This window comes from Nerophis ophidion, linkage group LG27 (assembly GCF_033978795.1).
Source record: "Nerophis ophidion isolate RoL-2023_Sa linkage group LG27, RoL_Noph_v1.0, whole genome shotgun sequence".
NCBI lineage: Eukaryota > Metazoa > Chordata > Actinopteri > Syngnathiformes > Syngnathidae > Nerophis > Nerophis ophidion.
This window is the reverse complement of record NC_084637.1, coordinates 22241000-22264703: the sequence shown is the minus strand read 5'-3', so window position 1 is coordinate 22264703 and position 23704 is coordinate 22241000. Positions and strand designations below refer to the sequence as shown.

The following is a 23704-nucleotide window of genomic DNA, read 5'->3' as shown; positions in this document are numbered from 1 at the left end:
CACCGTCAATAAAAGTGTTACATGATACATGATCCACACCGCCGTCAATAAAAGTGTTACATGACACATGATCCACACTACCGTGTTACATGATACATGATCCACACCACCGTCAATAAAAGTGTTACATGATCCATGATCCACACCACCGTGTTACATGATACATGATCTACACCACCGTCAATAAAAGTGTTACATGATACATGATCTACACCACCGTCAATAAAAGTGTTACATGATACATGATCCACACCACCGTCAATAAAAGTGTTACATGATACATGATCCACACCACCGTCAATAAAAGTGGTACATGATCCATGATCCACACCACCGTGTTACATGATACATGATCTACACCACCGTCAATAAAAGTGTTACATGATACATGATCTACACCACCGTCAATAAAAGTGTTACATGATACATGATCTACACCACCGTCAATAAAAGTGTTACATGATACATGATCCACACCACCGTCAATAAAAGTGTTACATGATACATGATCCACACCACCGTCAATAAAAGTGGTACATGATACATGATCCACACCACCGTCAATAAAAGTGTTACATGATACATGATCCACACCACCGTCAATAAAAGTGGTACATGATACATGATCCACACCACCGTCAATAAAAGTGTTACATGATCCATGATCCACACCACCGTGTTACATGATACATGATCCACACCATCGTCAATAAAAGTGTTACATGATCCATGATCCACACCACCGTGTTACATGATCCATGATCCACACCACCGTCAATAAAAGTGTTACATGATCCATGATCCACACCACCGTGTTACATGATACATGATCCACACCACTGTCAATAAAAGTGTTACATGATACATGATCCACACCGCCGTCAATAAAAGTGTTACATGACACATGATCCACACCACCGTGTTACATGATACATGATCCACACCACCGCCAATAAAAGTGTTACATGATACATGATCCACACCACCGTCAATAAAAGGGTTACATAATACATGATCCACACACCGGCAATAAAAGTGTTACATGATCTATGATCCACACCACCGTCAATAAAAGTGTTACATGATCCATGATCCACACCACCGTGTTACATGATACATGATCTACACCACCGTCAATAAAAGTGTTACATGATACATGATCTACACCACCGTCAATAAAAGTGTCACATGATACATGATCTACACCACCGTCAATAAAAGTGCTACATGATACATGATCTACACCACCGTCAATAAAAGTGTTACATGATACATGATCCACACCACCGTCAATAAAAGTGTTACATGATACATGATCCACACCACCGTCAATAAAAGTGGTACATGATACATGATCCACACCACCGTCAATAAAAGTGTTACATGATCCATGATCCACACCACCGTGTTACATGATACATGATCCACACCATCGTCAATAAAAGTGTTACATGATCCATGATCCACACCACCGTGTTACATGATCCATGATCCACACCACCGTCAATAAAAGTGTTACATGATCCATGATCCACACCACCGTGTTACATGATACATGATCCACACCACTGTCAATAAAAGTGTTACATGATACATGATCCACACCGCCGTCAATAAAAGTGTTACATGACACATGATCCACACCACCGAGTTACATGATACATGATCCACACCACCGCCAATAAAAGTGTTACATGATACATGATCCACACCACCGTCAATAAAAGGGTTACATAATACATGATCCACACACCGGCAATAAAAGTGTTACATGATCTATGATCCACACCACCGTCAATAAAAGTGTTACATGATCCATGATCCACACCACCGTGTTACATGATACATGATCTACACCACCGTCAATAAAAGTGTTACATGATACATGATCTACACCACCGTCAATAAAAGTGTTACATGATACATGATCCACACCACCGTCAATAAAAGTGTTACATGATACATGATCCACACCACCGTCAATAAAAGTGTTACATGATCCATGATCCACACCACCGTCAATAAAAGTGTTACATGATCCATGATCCACACCACCGTGTTACATGATACATGATCCACACCACCGTCAATAAAAGTGTTACATGATCCATGATCCACACCACCGTGTTACATGATCCATGATCCACACCACCGTCAATAAAAGTGTTACATGATCCATGATCCACATCACCGTGTTACATGATACATGATCCACACCACCGTCAATAAAAGTGTTACATGATACATGATCCACACCGCCGTCAATAAAAGTGTTACATGACACATGATCCACACCACCGTGTTACATGATACATGATCCACACCACCGTCAATAAAAGTGTTACATGATCCATGATCCACACCACCGTGTTACATGATACATGATCTACACCACCGTCAATAAAAGTGTTACATGATCCATGATCCACACCACCGTGTTACATGATACATGATCCACACCACTGTCAATAAAAGTGTTACATGATACATGATCCACACCACCGTCAATAAAAGTGTTACATGATACATGATCCACACCACCATCAATAAAAGTGTTACATGATCCATGATCCACACCACCGTCAATAAAAGTGTTACATGATCCATGATCCACACCACCGTGTTACATGATACATGATCCACACCACCGTCAATAAAAGTGTTACATGATCCATGATCCACACCACCGTGTTACATGATACATGATCCACACCACCGTCAATAAAAGTGTTACATGATACATGATCCACACCACCGTCAATAAAAGTGTTACATGATACATGATCCACACCGCCGTCAATAAAAGTGTTACATGACACATGATCCACACCACCGTCAATAAAAGTGTTACATGACACATGATCCACACCACCGTGTTACATGATACATGATCCACACCACCGTCAATAAAAGTGTTACATGATACATGATCCACACCACCGTCAATAAAAGTGTTACATGATACATGATCCACACCACCGTGTTACATGATACATGATCCACACCACCGTCAATAAAAGTGTTACATGACACATGATCCACACCACCGTGTTACATGATACATGATCCACACCACCGTCAATAAAAGTGTTACATGATACATGATCCACACCACCGTCAATAAAAGTGTTACATGATACATGATCCACACCACCGTGTTACATGATACATGATCCACACCACCGTCAATAAAAGTGTTACATGATACATGATCCACACCGCCGTCAATAAAAGTGTTACATGACACATGATCCACACCACCGTCAATAAAAGTGTTACATGACACATGATCCACACCACCGTGTTACATGATACATGATCCACACCACCGTCAATAAAAGTGTTACATGATTTAGACCGCATGCATTGTCAGCGTTCACAAAACACAGTCATAACGCCACAACATGTTTGGTGCACACAACATGTTTGGTGCACACAACATGTTTGGTGCACACAACATGTTTGTGCACAACGTCACAACATAATTGTGCACAACGTCAAAATGTTTGGTTCACACAACACGTTTGTGCACAACATCACATGTTTGGTGCACAACATTACAACATGTTTTGTGCACAAGGTTACAACATGTTTGGTGCACACAACATGTTTGCTGCACAACCTCACAACATATTTGGTGCACACAACATGTTTGGTGCTCAAAACATGTTTGGTGCACACATGTTTGCTGGCCAACTTCCCAACATGTTCAGTGCATAAGGTCATGACATGTTTGGTGCACACAACCTGTTAGGTGCACAATGTTACAACATGTTTCGTGCACACAACATGTTTGGTGCACAACTTCACATGTTTGATGCACAACGTCACAACATGTTCAGTGCATAAGGTCACGACATGTTTGGTGCACACAACCTGTTAGGTGCACAACGTTACAACATGTTTCGTGCACACAACATGTTTGGTGCACAACTTCACTTGTTTGATGCACAACGTCACAACATGTTCAGTGCATAAGGTCACGACATGTTTGGTGCACACAACCTGTTAGGTGCACAGCGTTACAACATGTTTTGTGCACACAACATGTTTGGTGCACAACTTCACATGTTTGATGCACAACGTCACAACATGTTCAGTGCATAAGGTCACGACATGTTTGGTGCACACTACCTGTTAGGTGCTCAACGTTACAACATGTTTTGGTAAACACAACATGTTTAGTGCACAACTTAACACGTTTGATGCACACGACATGTTTGGTGCACAATGTCACAACATGTTTGTGCACAACGTCAACATGTTTGGTGCACACAATGAGTTTGTGCACATCACAAAATGTTTGGTGCACACAACATGTTTGTTGCACACAACATGTTTGTGCACAACACCACAACATGGTTTTTGCACACAACATGTTTGGTGCACAACATCAACATGTTTGATGCAAACAACATGTTTGCGCACAACGCCACAACATGATTGGTGCACACAACATGTTTGTGCACAACATCACAACATGGTTGGTGCACACATCATGTTTGCTGCACAACATCACAACATGTTCGGTGCACACAACATATTTGGTGCTCAACGTCTCAACATGTTTGGTGCACACAACATTTTTGCTGCACAACAGCACAACATGTTTGGTGCACACAACATTTTTGCTGCACAACAGCACAACATGTTTGGCGCACACAACATGTTTGTGCAAAGAACATATTTGGTGCACAACTCCACAACAGGTTTGTGCACACAACGTGTTTGCTGCACAACGTCACAGCATGTTTGGTGCACACAACATGTTTGTGCACAACGCCACATCATGTTTGGTGCACAAAATATGTTTGGTGCACACAACATGTTTGTGCACAACACCACAACATGGTTTTTGCACACAACATGTTTGGTGCACAACATCAACATGTTTGATGCAAACAACATGTTTGCGCACAACGCCACAACATGATTGGTGCACACAACATGTTTGTGCACAACATCACAACATGGTTGGTGCACACATCATGTTTGCTGCACAACATCACAACATGTTCGGTGCACACAACATATTTGGTGCTCAACGTCTCAACATGTTTGGTGCACACAACATTTTTGCTGCACAACAGCACAATATGTTTGGTGCACACAACATTTTTGCTGCACAACAGCACAACATGTTTGGTGCACACAACATGTTTGTGCAAAGAACATATTTGGTGCACAACCCCACAACAGGTTTGTGCACACAACGTGTTTGCTGCACAACGTCACAGCATGTTTGGTGCACACAACATGTTTGGTGCTCAACGTCTCAACATGTTTGGTGCACACAACATTTTTGCTGCACAACAGCACAACATGTTTGGTGCACACAACATTTTTGCTGCACAACAGCACAACATGTTTGGTGCACACAACATGTTTGTGCAAAGAACATATTTGGTGCACAACCCCACAACAGGTTTGTGCACACAACGTGTTTGCTGCACAACGCCACATCATGTTTGGTGCACAAAATATGTTTGGTGCACAAAACATGTTTATGCACAATGTCACAACATGTTTGGTGGATCGAACATGTTTGATGCACACAAGATGTTTGGTGGATCGAACATGTTTGATGCACACAACATGTTTGGTTCACAATGTCACAACACAATTGGTGCACACAACATGTTTGGTGCATGACGTTTCAACATTTTTGGTGTACAACTTCACACTATGTGTGGTGCACACAATATGTTTGGTGCACACAACATGTTGGTGCAAACAACATGTTTGGTGCACACAACATGTTGGTGCACACATGTTTGGTGCACACAACATGTTGGTGCACACATGTTGGTATACAAAACATGTTTGGTGCACACAACATGTTCGGTGCACACAACATGTTGGTGCACACATGTTTGGTGCACACAACATGTGTGCACCAACACAACATGTTGGTGCACACATGTTGGTATACAAAACATGTTTGGTGCATAATGGTTCTCAACGTGAAGTCCAAGTCCGCTACAAAAAAAGCTAACAAAAAAAATTGGTTCTCAGCATTCCCAACAGCCTTTGTGTGAATTTTGATTCACAGAATTCACTCGTTTTGGAGCCAGCAAAACGAAGCAGTTCTGAGCACATTTGACATGAAGGTAAAATATCTAGGAGAAACACTCACCATTAATAATGTATGTTCTGCACATATATGTCCTAAACAGGTTCTCAGCATTTGTACAAAGTTTTATATGGTGAAAAACTGCTTTGGTTCTCAGCATTTACACTAATTAGGTTGTGGTAAAACTGCTTTGGTTCTCAGCATTCACAATAATTAGGTTGTGGTAAAACTGCTTTGGTTCTTTGCATTCACACACAACTTTAATTAAGTTCTTGATTGTGGTCCAAGGTTGCAAAGTGTAAAATAAATTCTCAGGGTGTCAAGTATTGATGAAGAGTGCTCAGTATTCAACTTCCATCGTCGTCGTCGTCATCCTCATCATCATCATCATCATCATCATCATCCTCACCACAACAACAACAACAACAACAAACAATTGTTATAAAGTTGATCAGACGTGGCCAAAAGGAGGCAACTTCCCTAATAAACTTCCATAACGAGACCACAGAAGCCTCCATCTTTGCCAAATGTCCTCCAGCATCTCAGCAGCACCTCCTTTATTGGAGGAAGTCCCAACAGAAGGAGAGGATGAAGAAGTATGGAAGAAATGTTTAAGGAAGAAGGTTGCTACCGTTGTAGAAGAGTATTATTTAAGGAAGGAAAGTGGTACCTTTGTAGGAGAGTAATAATGAATGTATTATTAATATGTTACCTTTGTAGGAGAGTAATAATAATTAATAAACACATGTTACCTTTGTAGGAGAGTAATAATAATTAATAAACACATGTTACCTTTGTAGGAGAGTAATAATAATTACTCAAAAAAGATGTTACCTTTGTAGGAGAGTAATAATAATTAATTAAAAAGATGTTACTTTTGTAGGAGAGTAATAATAATTAATCAAAAAAGATGTTACCTTTGTAGGAGAGTAATAATAATTAATTAAAAATATGTTACTTTTGTAGGAGAGTAATAATAATTAATTAAAAATATGTTACCTTTGTAGGAGAGTAATAATAATTAATAAACACATGTTACCTTTGTAGGAGAGTAATAATAATTACTCAAAAAAGATGTTACCTTTGTAGGAGAGTAATAATAATTAATTAAAAAGATGTTACTTTTGTAGGAGAGTAATAATAATTAATCAAAAAAGATGTTACCTTTGTAGGAGAGTAATAATAATTAATTAAAAATATGTTACTTTTGTAGGAGAGTAATAATAATTAATTAAAAAGATGTTACCTTTGTAGGAGAGTAATAATAATTAATAAGATATTACCTTTGTAGGAGAGTAATTATAATTGATTAAAAAGATGTTACCTTTGTAAGAGAGTAATAATAATTAATTAAAAATATGTTACCTTTGTAGGAGAGTAATAATAATGAATTAAAAATGTGTTAACTTTGTAGGAGAGTAATAATAATGAATTAAAAAGATATTACCTTTGTAGGAGAGTAATAATAATGAATAAGATGTTACCTTTTTAGGAGAGCAATAATAATTGATTAAAAAGATGTTACCTTTGTAAGAGAGTAAAATTAATTAATTTAAAATATGTTACCTTTGTAGGAGAGTAATAATAATTAGATAAAATGGTGTTACCTTTGTAGGAGAGTAATAATAATTAGATAAAATGGTGTTACCTTTGTAGGAGAGTAATAATAATTAGATAAAATGGTGTTACCTTTGTAGGAGAGTAATAATAATTAATTAAACATAGGTTACCTTTGTAGGAGAGTAATAATAATTATTTTAAAAGATGTTACCTTGGTAGGAGAGTCTGAGGCGAGGCACATTCATCTTGCTGCAGCAAGAAGAAGAAACCAGGAGCAGCAGAAAGATGCAACAAGTCCTAAATCCTCTCATCTTGTCCGTGCTGGATCAGATCTTCAGGGACTCCTACAAAGCATCAGACTGGTTTTCCTGTCCTGAAGTCCTGCATGAGGACCAAAGTCACTGATGAGACTACAGGATCTGCTCTGTGCACCAATACACACCACCACCACGCCCCCTAGCTCTCTCTCTCTCTCTCTCTCTCTCTCTCTCTCTCTCTCTCTCTCTCTCTCTCTCTTGCTCTTTCTCTCTATGTTTCTATCTCTGTCTCTCTTTATCTCACCCTTCTATCTCTCCCTCCCTTCCCCTCTCTCGCTCTTTCCCCCTCTCTCTCTCTTCCTCTTTCTCTCTCCCTCTTTCTCTCTCTGTCTCTCTCTATCTCTCCCCTCCTATCTCTCTCTCTCTGCTCCTCTCTCTCTCTCTCTCGTTCTCTCTCTCTCTCTCTTTTTGCCGCTCTCTCGCTCACTCTCTTTTTCTATCTCTTCACTCCTATCTCTCTCTGTCTTTGCCTCTCTCTGTCTCTCTCTCTCTCCCTCTCTGCACGCTCTCTCTTTCCCTCTCCCCCTCTCTCTCTCTCTTTCGCTTTTTGTCTCTCTCTCGTTCACTCTCTTTTTCTATCTCTTCACTCCTATCTCTCTCTGTCTTTGCCTCTCTCTGCCTCTCTCTCTCTTGTCTCTCTCTCCCTCTCTCCCTCACTGCACGCTCTCTCTTTCTCTCTCCCTCTTACTCCCTCTCTTTTTCTTTATAACTCTCTCACACACATTTTCCCTCTCTCTGTCTTTCTTTCTTTGTATTTCTTTCTCTACATCTCTCAATTTTTCTGACTCTCTCTCTCTCTCTCCCACACTTTCAGGTCTCTCTTTCTCTATTGCTCCAAATCTCTCTCTCTCTCTCTCTCTCTCTCTCTCTCTCTCTCTCTCTCTCTCTCTCTTACTCTCTCTTTTTGTCTCTCTCCCACTCATGCTTTCTGCTCCTCTCTCTCCCTTTTTCTCTCTCACACACACTTTGTCCCTCTCTCTGTCTTTCCACCTCTTTAACTCCATCTCTCTCTCTCTCTCTCTCTCTCTCTGTCTCTGTCTGTCTCTCTCTCTCTCTTTCTCTTTTGCCCCCCCTCTCTCTCGCTCACTCTCTTTTTCTATCTCTTCACCCCTCTCTCTCTCTCTGCACACTCTCTCTTTCTCTCTCCCTCTTAATCCCTCTCTTTTTCTTTCTAACTCTCTCACACACATTTTCCCTCTCTCTGTCTTTCTTTCTTTGTATTTCTTTCTCTACATCTCTTGATTTTTCTGACTCTCTCTCTCTCTCCCACACTTTCAGGTCTCTCTTTCTCTCTCAGGCACTCTCTCTTTCTCTATCGCTCCAATTCTCTCTCTCTCTCTCTCTCTCTCACTCTCTCTTTTTGTCTCTCTCCCACTCACGCTTTCTGTTCCTCTCTCTGCCTTTTTCTCTCTCACACACACTTTCTCCCTCTCTCTGTCTTTCCACCTCTTTAACTCCATCTCTCTCTCTCTCTCTTTCTCTCTCTCTGTCTCTCTCTCTCTTTCTCTTTTGCCCCCCCTCTCTCTCGCTCACTCTCTTTTTCTATCTCTTCACCCCCCTCTCTCTCTCTGCACGCTCTCTCTTTCTCTCTCCCTCTTAATCCCTCTCTTTTTCTTTCTAACTCTCTCACACAAATTTTCCCTCTCTCTGTCTTTCTTTCTTTCTATTTCTTTCTCTATATCTCTTGATTTTTCTGACTCTCTCTCTCTCCCACACTTTCAGGTCTCTCTTTCTCTCTCACGCACTCTCTCTTTCTCTACCACTCCAATTCTATCTCTCTCTCTCTCTGTCTGTCTCTCTCTCTCTCTCTTACTCACTCTTTCTGTCACTCTCTCCCTTTTTTCTCTCTCTCTCACACACACACACACACACACACACACACACACACACACACACACACACACACACACACACACACACACACACACACACACACATTCTCCCTCTCTCTGTCTTTCTACCTCTTTAACTCTCTCTCTCTCTCTCTCTCTCTCTCTCTCTATCTCTCTCTCTCTCTCTCTCTCTCTGTGAACACTTAAAATGAAAGCCAAATTGCCACAGCGGCATTTTTTAAAACCCTTCCTTGATGCGGTAATTTTGGTACAGATCTGAAACAATGTGCAGGATTGAATTAATTGTATTTTTTTCATTAATATTAATATTATCACAGGAAACTATTCATATTTTGGGCCCCTTCCCCCTGGAGGCACTGCCCCTTTCAACATCAATCAACCGAGCACCTGTCACCGTCCTCAAAGGAAAACCCTCCAACATTACCAGCAGTCCCTTAAGAACCGGCCCCTTTGGAGTCCCGCACAAGGGTCTTCTTTTTAAAAGGACCCAGTAGCTAAACATCCCATTCAAGACCAATTCTTCACTATCTCCCTCAAGGACCGCCCTTTTCCACATCAACCCGCCACTGGAGGTAGAGGCCCCAAGGGACTGGCTCCCACAGGCCGACTCCCCAAATGGCCTCCCACTTTGATTGACTTTTCTTCAATAGTACACAACTGCCACGCAAAGACCGCCATGGTCAACATGACCCTGCAAGCACCAGGGACCGCCCCTACGGATCACCCAGCAGCCACCTGCTGCCCAAGAAGTGGGCCCCACCAAGGACCCCCTCCAATTAAATTTACCCTACGGTCCCCAAGTGGCTCCTAAGGGATCACCATCATCACCACCAAAGAAGGAGTTACTTTTGATCTCATTGTAGGTCTGTAGCAGTTCTTCTCAATTATTATATGTCACGCCCCAGCCCCCTAGGGGCAGGGATTTTTTTCACGCCCTCCCCTTCAGATAATGTTTATTTTTTTAACTGGGTATATGTCAAGATACTTCTTTATTAACTTTAAAGATTCTATTTCCCTATTGGCCCGCACACCAGCCTTCCCCCTCCCCCTCCCAACTGTTACCCCGGCAGAAAGAATGTTTATTTATTTATCTGTATGGTCTAAGACAGGGGTCGGGAATCTTTTTGGCTGAGAGAGCCAAAAAGCCAAATATTTTAAAATGTATTTCCGTAAGAGCCATATAATATTTTTTTTTAACACTGAACACAACTAAACACGTGCATTTTTAAGTAAGACTAACATTTCTAGAGTATAATAGGTCTCTTATTCTATGTAATAAAATTGTTATTCTGAAGCTAACTGTGGCGGGAGCTTGGCCTGCGGGCCTGCAGCGACAGGTGCGTAGATGGCCCCACCTGGGCCTTGTTATCTAATCACCTGTCGCTCTGTTATAAGCAGCAGCCAGGAGGAGAGACTGGGTAGGGGCTGGAAATACTATAGCTGGAAAGCAACTGAGAGACTTATTGAAAAATAAAACAATATTGTGACCCTGAAACAGGCTCTCAGGTCGGTGCTTAGGGGTCTGAAGAACCCCGAGGAGGGCAAGCCCCACACTAACCAATAATAAATAAATAACTTCTTACCATTAACGCAACTTCTTGAACAGGTGCGGTAGAAAACGGATGGATGGATTAAAAATGCATGAGAATGTTTTATATTTGGAACAATATTTTCAACACTGTGATTACAAGTGGAATTATTCATTACTTATCGTGTTAAGCAACGTCAGCTCAGATTTATCAGAGAGCCAGATGCAGTCATCAAAAGAGCCACATCTGGCTCTAGAGCCATAGGTTCCCTACCCCTGGTCTAAGATATACACTATTACACTGTTTGTCACCCCCCCCCCCCCCCCAAACACACACACACACATATATTATGCTACTGCCCTATTATTTGAAAAGTACTGGTGTACAGTGGCAATAAAAGGCATTCTATTCAATTCTATATCTTTTTTAAAAACACCTAGAAGCCACCAAAGACTGCCCCAAAGGACTGTCCCACCAGAGGCATGGCCCTAAGGACCAAAACCCAAATCAATGGCCCATTTACTCTCACCCGGCATCTCCTTTAGGACTACCATCATCAAAACCACCCAGCAGCTTTTAAAAGACACCCCCAAAGGACTGTCCCACCAAAGATTGGCCCCTAAGGGCGAATCTCTAAGCGTCCACCTCCTTCAATTAACTGCCCTTTAACATTCCTTTCGTCACCAGCCATAATATAGTGACAAAAAAGCTATTCTATTCTATCTTCTGAATTACGCTTAGCAGCTACCAAAGACTGCCTCAAAGGACTGTCTCACCAGAGACTGCCCCCTTAGGACCAAAACCCAAATCAATGGCTCATTTTCTATCATCCGGTAGCTCCATTACGACCACTGTTTTAAATATGTCTCATCAGCCACTAAGGACCGTCCCCACGAAGGACTGCTTCCTTTAAACGTTGCCTAGTGGCAACTTTAGGACTGCCCCGCCCATGAATTGCCCTCTCCAGTGTGATCTGTCCCAAAAGGACCATCCCCAGGTGACTGTCCCCTTCAACATCACCCAGTAGTTCCCTAAGAACGCCCATCTTCCTCAAAGACCATCCAACCCAGCAGTCCCCAATACACCTCCCAAGAAATAACTCAACCCCCCCCCCCCTAATACCACAGTGCAAAACAATTACCCTTTTACCATCCGACAGATACTTCCTAACGACCGCCTTCTGAAATAACACCAAGAACCCCTTAAAGGACTGTCCAAACATGGACAAGGCCCCCAGGACTTAAACCCGGATCACTAGCCTCTATGCCATCACCCAGTGGCTTCCCAATGACCGTCATTTTCAATAACACCCAACAGCCTTAAACAATTTCCCCCAAGGACTTTCCCCCCAATTTCTGCCACCTTCAATTATTTGCTCGACAACATCACTCAGTCACCACCAACATACAGGGACAAAAAACACCTCGCAGCCACCAAAGACCGACCAACACGGACAAGGCCCCCAGCACTTAAACCCGAATCACTGCCCTCTTTGCCGTGACCCAGCAGCTTCCCAATGACCGCCGTTCTCAATAACACCCAACAGCCTTAAAAAAAATGTCCCAAACGACTTGCCTCCCAATCTCCGCCACCTACAATTATTTGCCCGTAAACATCACTCAGTCACCACCAACGTACAGGGACAAAAGACACCTATCAGCCACCAAAAACCGCCCCAAAGGACTGTCCCACCACAAACAAGGCCCCCAGGACCAAACCTGAATCACTGCCCTCTTGAACTTCACCCAGTGGCTTTCCAAGGACTGCCTTTAAAAAATTCCCCAAAAGGACTATGTCACCTGTAACTTGCACCCACATCTCTGCCTCCTTCAATTATTTGCCCTTCAACATCCCTCAGTCACCACCAACATATAGTGAGAAAAAAGCTATTCTATTCTATTTTATATTTTGAACAACACCTAGCTGCCACCCAAAAACGCCCCAAATGACTTTCTCACCATAGACCTCCCCTTAAGGACCAAAACCCTATCAATGGTCTATTTACTATTACCCTGCAGTTCCTTTAGGACCACTATCTTAAATATGTCCCAGCAGCCACTAAGGACTCACCCCCAAGGACTGCTTCCTTAAAAGTCGTCTAGTGGCACCTTAAGGACTGCCCCGCCCATGAATCACCCTCCTCCCCGTGATCTATCCCAAATGGACCATCCCCAGGTGGCTTTCCTCTTCAACATCACCCAGCAGTTCCCTAAGAACGCCCATCTTCCTCAAAGACCATCAAACCCAGAAGCCATCAATGGCCAAAAATGACTCCCCAAGGACTGCACACTAAATTAATTCCCTCTTTACCATCCTACGGATACTTCCTAGTGACCGCCTTTTCATAAAACACCAAGAACCCTTTAAAGGACTGTCCCACCACAAACAAGGCCCCCAGGACCAAACCCAAATTACTGCCCTCTTTACCTTCCCCAAGCGGCTCCCCAAGGACCGCCGTTCTCAATAACACCCAACAGCCTGAAACAATGTCCCACAAAGGACCCCCCCAATTTCCGCCACCTTCAATCTTCAATTATTTGCCCTTCAACATCGCCCAGTCACCACCAACATATAGTGACAAAAAAGCTATTCTAATCTAGTTTATATTTTAAATAACACCTAGCAGCCACCAAAGGCCGCCCCAAAGGACTGTCTCACCAGAGTCTGCCCCTTAAGGACCAAACCCAAATCCATGGCCCATTTACTATTACCCGGCAGCTCCTTTAAGACCACTATCTTAAATATGTCCCAGCAGCCACTAGAGACTCCACCCCAAGGACTGCTTCCTTAAAAGTTGTCTACTGGCACCTTAAGGACTGCCCCGCCCATGAATCACCCTCCTCCCCGTGATCTATCCCAAATGGACCATCCCCAGGTGACTTTCCTCTTCAACATCCCCCAGCAGTTCCCTAAAAACGCCCATCTTCCTCAAAGACCATCAAACCCAGAAGCCATCAATGCCCAAAAATGACCCCCCAAGGACTGCACACTAAATTAATTCCCTCTTTACCATCCTATGGATACTTCCTAGTGACCGCCTTTTCATAAAACACCAAGAACCCCTTAAAGGACTGTCCCACCAAAAACAAGGCCCCCAGAACCAAACCCAAATCATTGCCCTCTTTACCTTCCCCCAACGGCTCCCCAAGGACCGCCGTTCTCAATAACAACCAACAGCCTGAAACAATGTCCCACAAAGGACCCGCCCCAATTTCCGCCACCTTCAATCTTCAATTATTTGCCCTTCAACATCGCCCAGTCACCACCACCATATAGTGACAAAAAAGCTATTCTATTCTATTTTATATTTTAAATAACACCTAGCAGCCACCAAAGGCCGCCCCAAAGGACTGTCTCACCAGAGTCTGCCCCTTAAGGACCAAACCCAAATTAATGGCCCATTTACTATTACCTGGCAGCTCCTTAAGACCACTGTCTTAAATATGTCCCAGCAGCCACTAGAGACTCCACCCCAAGGACTGCTTCCTTAAAAGTCGTCTAGTGGCACCTTAAGGACTGCCCCGCCCATGAATCACCCTCCTCCCCGTGATCTATCCCAAATGGACCATCCCCAGGTGACTTTCCTCTTCAACATCACCCAGCAGTTCCCTAAAAACGCCCATCTTCCTCAAAGACCATCAAACCCAGAAGCCATCAATGCCCAAAAATGACCCCCCAAGGACTGCACACTAAATTAATTCCCTCTTTACCATCCTACGGATACTTCCTAGTGACCGCTTTTTCATGAAACACCAAGAACCCCTTAAAGGACTGTCCCACCAAAAAACAAGGCACCCAGAACCAAACCCAAATCACTGCCCTCTTTACCTTCCCCCAGCGGCGCCCCAAGGATCGCCCTTCTCAAAAGCACCCAACAGCCTGAAACAATGTCCCACAAAGGACACCCCCCCAATTTCCGCCACCTTCAATCTTCAATTATTTGCCCTTCAACATTGCTCAGTCACCACCAACATATAATGACAAAAAAGCTATTCTATTCTATTTTATATTTTAAATAACACCTAGCAGCCACCAAAGGCCTCCCCAAAGGACTGTCTCACCAGAGTCTGCCCCTTAAGGACCAAACCCAAATCAATGGCCCATTTACTATTACCCGGCAGCTCCTTTAGGACCACTGTCTTAAATATGTCCCAGCAGCCACTAGAGACTCCACCCCAAGGACTGCTTCCTTAAAAGTCGTCTAGTGGCACCTTAAGGACTGCCCCGCCCATGAATCACCCTCCTCTCCGTGATCTATCCCAAATGGACCATCCCCAGGTGACTTTCCTCTTCAACATCACCCAGCAGTTCCCTAAAAACGCCTATCTTCCTCAAAGACCATCAAACCCAGCAGCTACCAATTCCCAAAAATGCCCCCCAAGGACTGCACACTAAATTAATTCCCTCTTTACCATCCTATGGATACTTCCTAACGATCGCCTGTTCATAAAACACAAAGAACCCCTTAAAGGACTGTCCCACCACAAACAAGGCCCCCAGGACCAAACCCAAATCACTGCCCTCTTTACCGTTCTCAATAACATCTAACAGTATTAAACAATGTCTTACCCCCCCCGCCTCCCAATTTACGCCACCTTCAATTATTTGCCCTTCAACATCACTCAGTCACCACCACCATATAGTGACAAAAAAGCTATTCTATTCTATTTTATATTTTAAATAACACCTAGCAGCCACCAGAGGCCACCCCAAAGGACTGTCTCACCAGAGTCTGCCCCTTAAGGACCAAACCCAAATCCATGGCCCATTTACTATTACCCGGTAGCTCCTTTAGGACCACTGTCTTAAATATGTCCCAGCAGCCACTAGGGACTCCACCCCAAGGACTGCTTCCTTAAAAGTTGTCTTGTGGCAACTTAAGAAATGTGTCGCTCAAGAATCACCCTCCCCCTGTGATCTATCCCAAATGGACCATCCCCAGATGACTGTCCCCTTAAACATCACCCAGCAGTTCCCTAAAAGCGCCCATCCTCCTCAAAGACCATCAAACCCAGCAACCACCAATGCCCGCAGTCCAAATTACTTCCCCCTTTACCATCCTACAGATACTTCTTAACGACCGCCTTCTCAAATAACACCAAGAACCCCTTAAAGGACTGTCGCACCACGGACAAGCCCCCCAGGACTTAAACCCGAATCACTGCCCTCTTTGCCGTGACCCAGCGTCTTCCCAATGACCGCCGTTCTCAATAACACCCAACAGCCTTAAAACATTGCCCCAAAAAGCACTTTGCCGCTTGTAACTTGCCCTCAACTGTCGGTCTCCTTCAGTTTGCTGCTTTTCAACATCACTCAGTGTCCCCCAGACACTCAAGGACCTTCCTACCAAACCACTGCCCCTTAAGAACTTTCCCTCAAGGATCGCCACCCCCCACAGCACCCAGCAGCCTATCATCCTCCATGATTAAGATTCCTCGAACAGAATACCAGCCAGTGAACTTCTTTAACCCCTTCAGCGCGTTTAATTAAGTCACTGGTTACACGTTCTCAGCACCCCCACTCTCATCCTCTATTCACTGAGTGAACAAGGGGGTCCTGGCAGGGTCGAGGTGTCTGTGTTACCGCGAGAGGTCCTTGGAAGACAAGATGGAAGGAAGCGTTCTCACGTCAAGAAGACTCTTCAGCTTCTTGTCCTCCTGCAGGAATGTAATCACAACCCTTGGATCCACTTCACTAAACTTGAAAATATTTTTTCTTTTAAGGGCGGTCGATGCAGGAGACCACAAATGTATTCCATATTTACCCTCAAATCACAGAATCTTCAAGTGGGAACTCCAGACCTCCGTTAGAAGTAAGCCCGGACTGAAGACTGATGACACAAATGCGCTACTTCTTGTCTTCACTTTTGTTTCCACTCAATAAAAATCCATCCATTGTTCCACAGCCTTAAAAGTCTGACTGTATTAGAAAAAGGCAGACCTCAGCCAGGTCCTAACGCCTTAAATCCGGAGGGTGATTCGAATCGGCCCCCTGGCTCCTTATCTCATTTCTGACATTTTCCGATAGGTCGATGAAAATCCGCCAAAAACTTTTGGACTCATCCCAAGCAGAATGAAAGAAACAGAGTGAACCCTTCTGTCCGTCATCCACCATGTTTGGATGCACACAGAGAAACTTAAACTTAAGATAACGTAGTAGCAATGATCAGGATCAAATCCAAAATATAATCAGTTGTTTTTTTTTTTAATTAACTGAACATATTTCATTAAACGCTTTTAAGTCCAGATTGAGAGCACTTGAGGTGACGTTTTTAAGTTGTAAGTGTTTTTCTTCATGTGTGTTTTTATGTAACTCTGTCTTTAAAGGACTCCCTTGAAAACTATGTTTTTATTCCCAATGGGACTCTCTTGGTTAAATATCAATCAATCAATCAATCAATGTTTATTTATATAGCCCTAAATCACTAGTGTCTCAAAGGGCTGCACAAACCACAACATAAACCACTACGACATCCTCGGTAAAACAAATCTGTCCATAACTTTTTTGTAACTTTTTATCATTGATGGGTTTTTTTTTAGTGACTACGATAACTAACTACTTAAGTAACTATAACTAAAATACAACCGGACAAACCAACGTCATGTAATAATGGAGTCATGGACGATGCAGATTGCAAGGCCTTTTTTTCATATCAACAATACAACCCATCTGTCCAGCCATCCATCTTCTTCCACTTATCCGAGGTTGCGGGGGCAGCAGCCTAAGCAGAGAAGCCCAGACTTCCCTCTCCCCAGCCACTTCACCTCGCTCCTCCCAAGGGATTCCAAGGCGTTCCTAGGTCAACCAATATAATAGTATGAAAAAAGCCAACGCCTTTTGAATAAATGTCATCCGGCAGTGCCGGCACCCATAAAACTATAAAATAATATTGCTGAACCAAAGTAATATGTGTAATATTTTTTGTTTCTGACTGTCCAAACATGTCAACACGCGCAGACGTTGTCTGTCTTTTCCAACAGTCATTTGTGCCTAACTGTGCCAGTTTGCACGAACGTACCAGACGTGTTAATTAAAGAAGCGTAACAGCAGTTTTAATCTTAACAAATCATTTAGAGAGGATTAAATTGTTACATTTGCATCTGTTATTGCATTTGTATTCGGCATACACATCAAATGTGTATTATTGATATATTGTTTTTTACGGATAAACAATGACATTTATATTTATATATTGTTATTTAAAGATAAACACTAACATTTATTATTTATATATTGTTATTTACAGATACACACTGACATCTATTATTCATACATTGTTATTTAGAGATATACACCGACATTTATTATTTATATATTGTTATTTACAATCACGCTCCAACATTTATTATTTATATATTGTTATTTATGTCATGGCGCATGCACAGTTCTGCATGCCTTCTTCAGGCCACAAGGCTGCAGGCAATCAGCAAGCAACACACCTGGTACTGACAAAGGCAAGCAGTATAAAGACTAGCGAACCTGAAGATCCGGGCCGGATGGTAAATCATCTGTTCCCGTAGTAAGCCTTCCGTCTCTGGCTTACCTCCCGCGTACTTGATCTTTCTCTGTGTCTTCCCAATTCCCGTGTCTTATGTCCCTTGTGTTTCTGGCAGTACTTCCCGTGTCTTCCGTGATCGAGCTGTGTTCCTCAACTTCCCTCTGGGTCCCATTTTTATAGTCTTTGGTATGACTCGGGCGGGGTTTGGACTCACAACCTTATCATTGATATATTATTTAAAGATAAACACTGACATTTATTATTTATAGATTATTAACAGATAAAAAATGACATTGGTTGTTTATATATTGTTATTTTCAGATAAACACTGACATTAATTAGTCATATATTGTTATATACAGAAAAAAATGGCATTTTTTGTTTATATATTATTATTTACACTGACATTTATTACTATTAGTAGTAGTATTATTATTATATTTTTTATAAAAGCTGACATTTGTTATTCGTATATCGTTTTTTATAGATAAACACTGACATTTGTTGTTTATAAATTGTTATTTACAGATAAACACTGACATTTATTATTGATATATTGATATTTACAGATAAATACTGACATTCATTATCGACATATTGTCATTTACATATAACACTGACATTTATTATTGATATATTGTTACTTACAGATAAACACTGACATTTATTATTGATATATTGTTATTTGCTGATAAGCACTGATATTTATTATTTATATATTGTTATTTACACATAAACACTGACACGTATTGTTGATATACTGTTATATGGAGATAACAATTTACATTTATTATTTATGTATTGTTATTTACAGATAAACACTGACATGTATATTTATATATTGTAATTTTCAGATAAACACTGACATTCATTAGTTATTCATTGTTATTAACAGATAAACACTGACATTTATTATTGACACATTGTTATTTACATATAACACTGACATTTATTATCGATATATTGTTACTTACAGATAAACACCGACATTTATTATTGATATATTGTTACTTAGAGATAAACACTGATATTTATTATTGATATATTGTTACTTACAAATAAACACTGACATTTATTATTGACATATTGTTATTAACATATAACACTGACATTTATTATTGACATATTGTTATTTACAGATAAAAAAACTGATGTGTATTATTTATATATTGTTATTTACACGTAAAACTGACATTTATTATTTATATATTGTTATTTACAGATGAACATTGACATGCACTATTTATGTATTGTTATTTGCAGATAAACCCTGAAATGTATTATTTTTATATTGTTATTAACAGATAAATAATGACATTTATTGTTGACATATTGTTATTTACATATAACACTGACATTTATTATTGATATATTGTTACTTACAGATAAACACTGACATTTATTATTGACATATTGTTATTTACATATAACACTGACATTTATTATTGATAAAATTGTTACTTACAGATAAACACTGACATGTATTATTGATATATTTTTATTTACAGATAAACACTGACATATATTATTGATATATTTTTATTTACAGATAAACACTGACATTTCTTTTTAACATTGTTATTAACACATAAACAACGACATTCATTATTTATATATTGTTATTTACAAATAAACACTGACATGTATCATTTATATATTGTTATTTTCACGTAAAACTGACATTTATTATTTATATATTGTTATTTACAGATCAACATTGGCATGCATTATTTGTGTATTGTCATTTATGGATAAACACTGACATGTATTAGTTATATAGTTATTTACATTTAAACACTGACATTTCTTGTTTAAGTATAGTTATTTACAGATAAACACTGATATTTATTATTTGTATATTGTTATTTACATATAAATATTGACATTTATTATTTATGTATTGTTATTTACAGATAAACACTGACATTTATTAGTTATATATTGTTATTTACATGACCTGCGATAAGGTGGCGACTTGTCCAGGGTGTACCCCGCCTTCCGCCCGATTGTAGCTGAGATAGGCACCAGCGCCCCCCGCAATCCCAAAGAGAATAAGCAGTAGAAACTGGATGGATGGATGTTATTTACAGACAAAACTGACATGTATTAGTTATATATTGTTATTTACAGCTGAAATGCACCAATAGGAACCTCATGAATTCATCATTTTATTAAAGGATGACTTTTTGACTGCTGGACATTGCGGACAAAAGCCTGACTTTTTAATGAACAATTTAGTACACTTTTTTTTTTTAATCACATCCTTTTGTACATGATTGCTTATTATGTCATTGAGTTACTTTTTAGTAAAAAAGTGACTTAATGTTGTGTTTGTTTACACGACAGCAGTGTTGCGTCATCAGCCTGATGCGTACAAGCACGTCCAAGTCCATCACAGTACAAATGCAGTTTGCATCAAGTAAGCATCGGGATATTTATTTTCCTCTGTGACACATATTTCTTCTCAAGATGTCCAACAATCTCCTGATTGACTCTCCTGGAGCCCAGGAGTATAATTGACTAAGACAGGAACCCCACGCTTGTCTGGACCGACCTCTGTTGGAGAGCTGCGCTCTTTTGTCTGATTCAATTCTGAAAGCGCGAGCCTCCCGACGTCCTCCAGGGCCGGGATTACTCTCCCGCAATCATCTGCAGAAATCCCGCACCTCCCCTATCCCTCACTTGACCTTGGGTGTCTCCGACCAATCAGACGGAAGCAAGATTCGAGAGGACCCCGAAGACAGGGCTGCTGTGATTGCAGACGTGCTTGGCAGGCTCGCTCATAAATGTTTCATCTTTCTTGGCCGCGTTGGCGAAAACCTTCAGGATGGAGTCAGGACAAAGTGCTTCAGATCAAACGCGCTGAGTAGAAGAGACAAGTAGAGCTTTTATTGCTTAGCGAGTGTGTTTAAACGGGAAATAAATACTTTCAATCACTAACACGCTGGACTCTGTGGGATCATGAAAAACTGCATTAAGCGACGTCTGGCTAACAAATGATGCAAAAACTCTTAGCTTTTGGGTCAACAATTAATCCTGATGTTGAAACACAAATCCAGCATGATGGGGTGGACCGTATTTTTCGGACTATAAGGGGCACTTGAAATCCTTTCAGTTTTCTCAAAAATCGCCAGTGTGCTTGATGTATGTATTAAAGGGGAACATTACCACAATTTCAGAAGGGTTAAAACCAATAAATATCCGTTCACAGTGGCTTATTTTATTTTTCGAAGTTTTTAAAAAAAATGTACCCATCATTGAATATCCCCAAAAAAGTCTTTAAAGTGCCTGATTTAAATTTTCCATTTTCCTGGGACGTCACATAGTGACGCTAACACAAACAAACATGTCGGATAGAACAGCAAGATATAGCGCCATTAGCTCGGATTCAGACTCCGATTTCAGCGGCTTAAGCGATTCAACAGATTACGCATGTATTGAAACGGATGGTTGGAGTGTGGAGGCAGATAGCGAAAACGAAATTGAAGAAGAAACTGAAGCTATTGAGCCATATCACGACGGACAAATGCAACGAGGACGAATTCGGCGATCGCCTTCTAACCAACGATTGCATCTTTTGACCACTGGAGCTACTTAAATCTCTCGATTGGTAAGTGTTTGTTTGGCATTAAATGTGGGTGGAGGGAAAGGCTGGATGCAAATATAGCTACAAATGTACATCCAACTAGCCTAAATAGGATGTTAGCATCGATTAGCTGGCAGTCATGCCGTGACCAAATATGTCTGATTAGCACATAAGTCAATAACATCAACAAAACTCACCTTTGTGATTTCGTTGACTTTATCGTTGGAAATGCATCTGCTTTGAGTGTCGCAGGATATACATATATACAGGATATACATCTCCGTTGTAGCATCGCTATCGTCGGTAAAATGTGCAGAACAAACAAGGGACTTTCGCATCTTTTGACCACTGGTGCAACTTGAATCCGTCGATTGGTATGTGTTTGTTTGGCATTAAATGTGGGTGGAGGGAAAGGCTGGATGAAAATATAGCTACAAATGAGGCATAACGATGCAATATGTACATACAGCTAGCCTAAATAGCATGTCAGCATCGATTAGCATGCCGTGCTAATCAATGCACACTCCACGTAAGTCAACTTGAATCCGTCCCTGATGGTGTTGTTACACCCTCCGACAACACACCGACGAGGCATGATGTCTCCAAGGTACGGAAAACTGTCGAAAAAACGGAAAATAACAGAGCTGATTTGACTTGGTATGTATAATGTGTTTGAGAAAATGTCGGATTGCTTCACATTGTAACGTCACGGGTGAAAGGTCATCGCTCCGACAGCGAACAATTGAAAGGCGTTAACATCGCCAAATTCACCCTTTTAGAGTTCGGAAATCGGTTAAAAAACATACGGTCTTTTTTCTGCAACATCAAGGTATATATTGACGCGTACATAGGTCTGGTGATAATGTTCCCCTTTAATTCTGGTTGTGCTTACTGACCTTGATGTAATTTTACATGGTACATGGTGTAATGATAAGTGTGACCAGTAGATGGCAGTCACACATCAGAGATACGCGTAGACCAGGCGTGCCCATTACGTCGATCGGGAGCTATCGGTCGATCTTGGAGGGTGTGTCAGTCGATCACAAGCCAGGCATTAAAAAAATAGACATAAAAATGAGCAATCATCAATCTTCATCAAGACTTCACTTTCGTCAGTTGTTTGACATTCTCGGCACCCGAGGATCTTGTGAGATGACGCTGGCTGCTGCGAGCTCATATTTAAGAAAAAAATCACTCACAGGACGAGAGAAACACTTTTTATTTCAACAGACTCTTGGGCCGTACCTACTGTCAAAACTCTAAAGACCGACAGCACAGTTCCTGTCTT

General features: G+C 41.2%; 1 protein-coding gene across 1 annotated transcript in view; it reads right to left on the bottom strand.

Annotated features, from left to right (window-relative positions):
• Nucleotides 1-8121, bottom strand: part of LOC133544315 (semaphorin-3G-like) — a 259663-nt gene extending 251542 nt beyond the window's left edge. Inside the window, exon 1 of the mRNA XM_061889521.1 lies at nt 7845-8121. Coding sequence (XP_061745505.1) covers nt 7845-7944 — 100 coding nt within the window. The 5' untranslated portion in view covers nt 7945-8121. The remainder of the gene's footprint in view (nt 1-7844) is intronic.
• Nucleotides 8122-23704: the final 15583 nt, after the last annotated feature.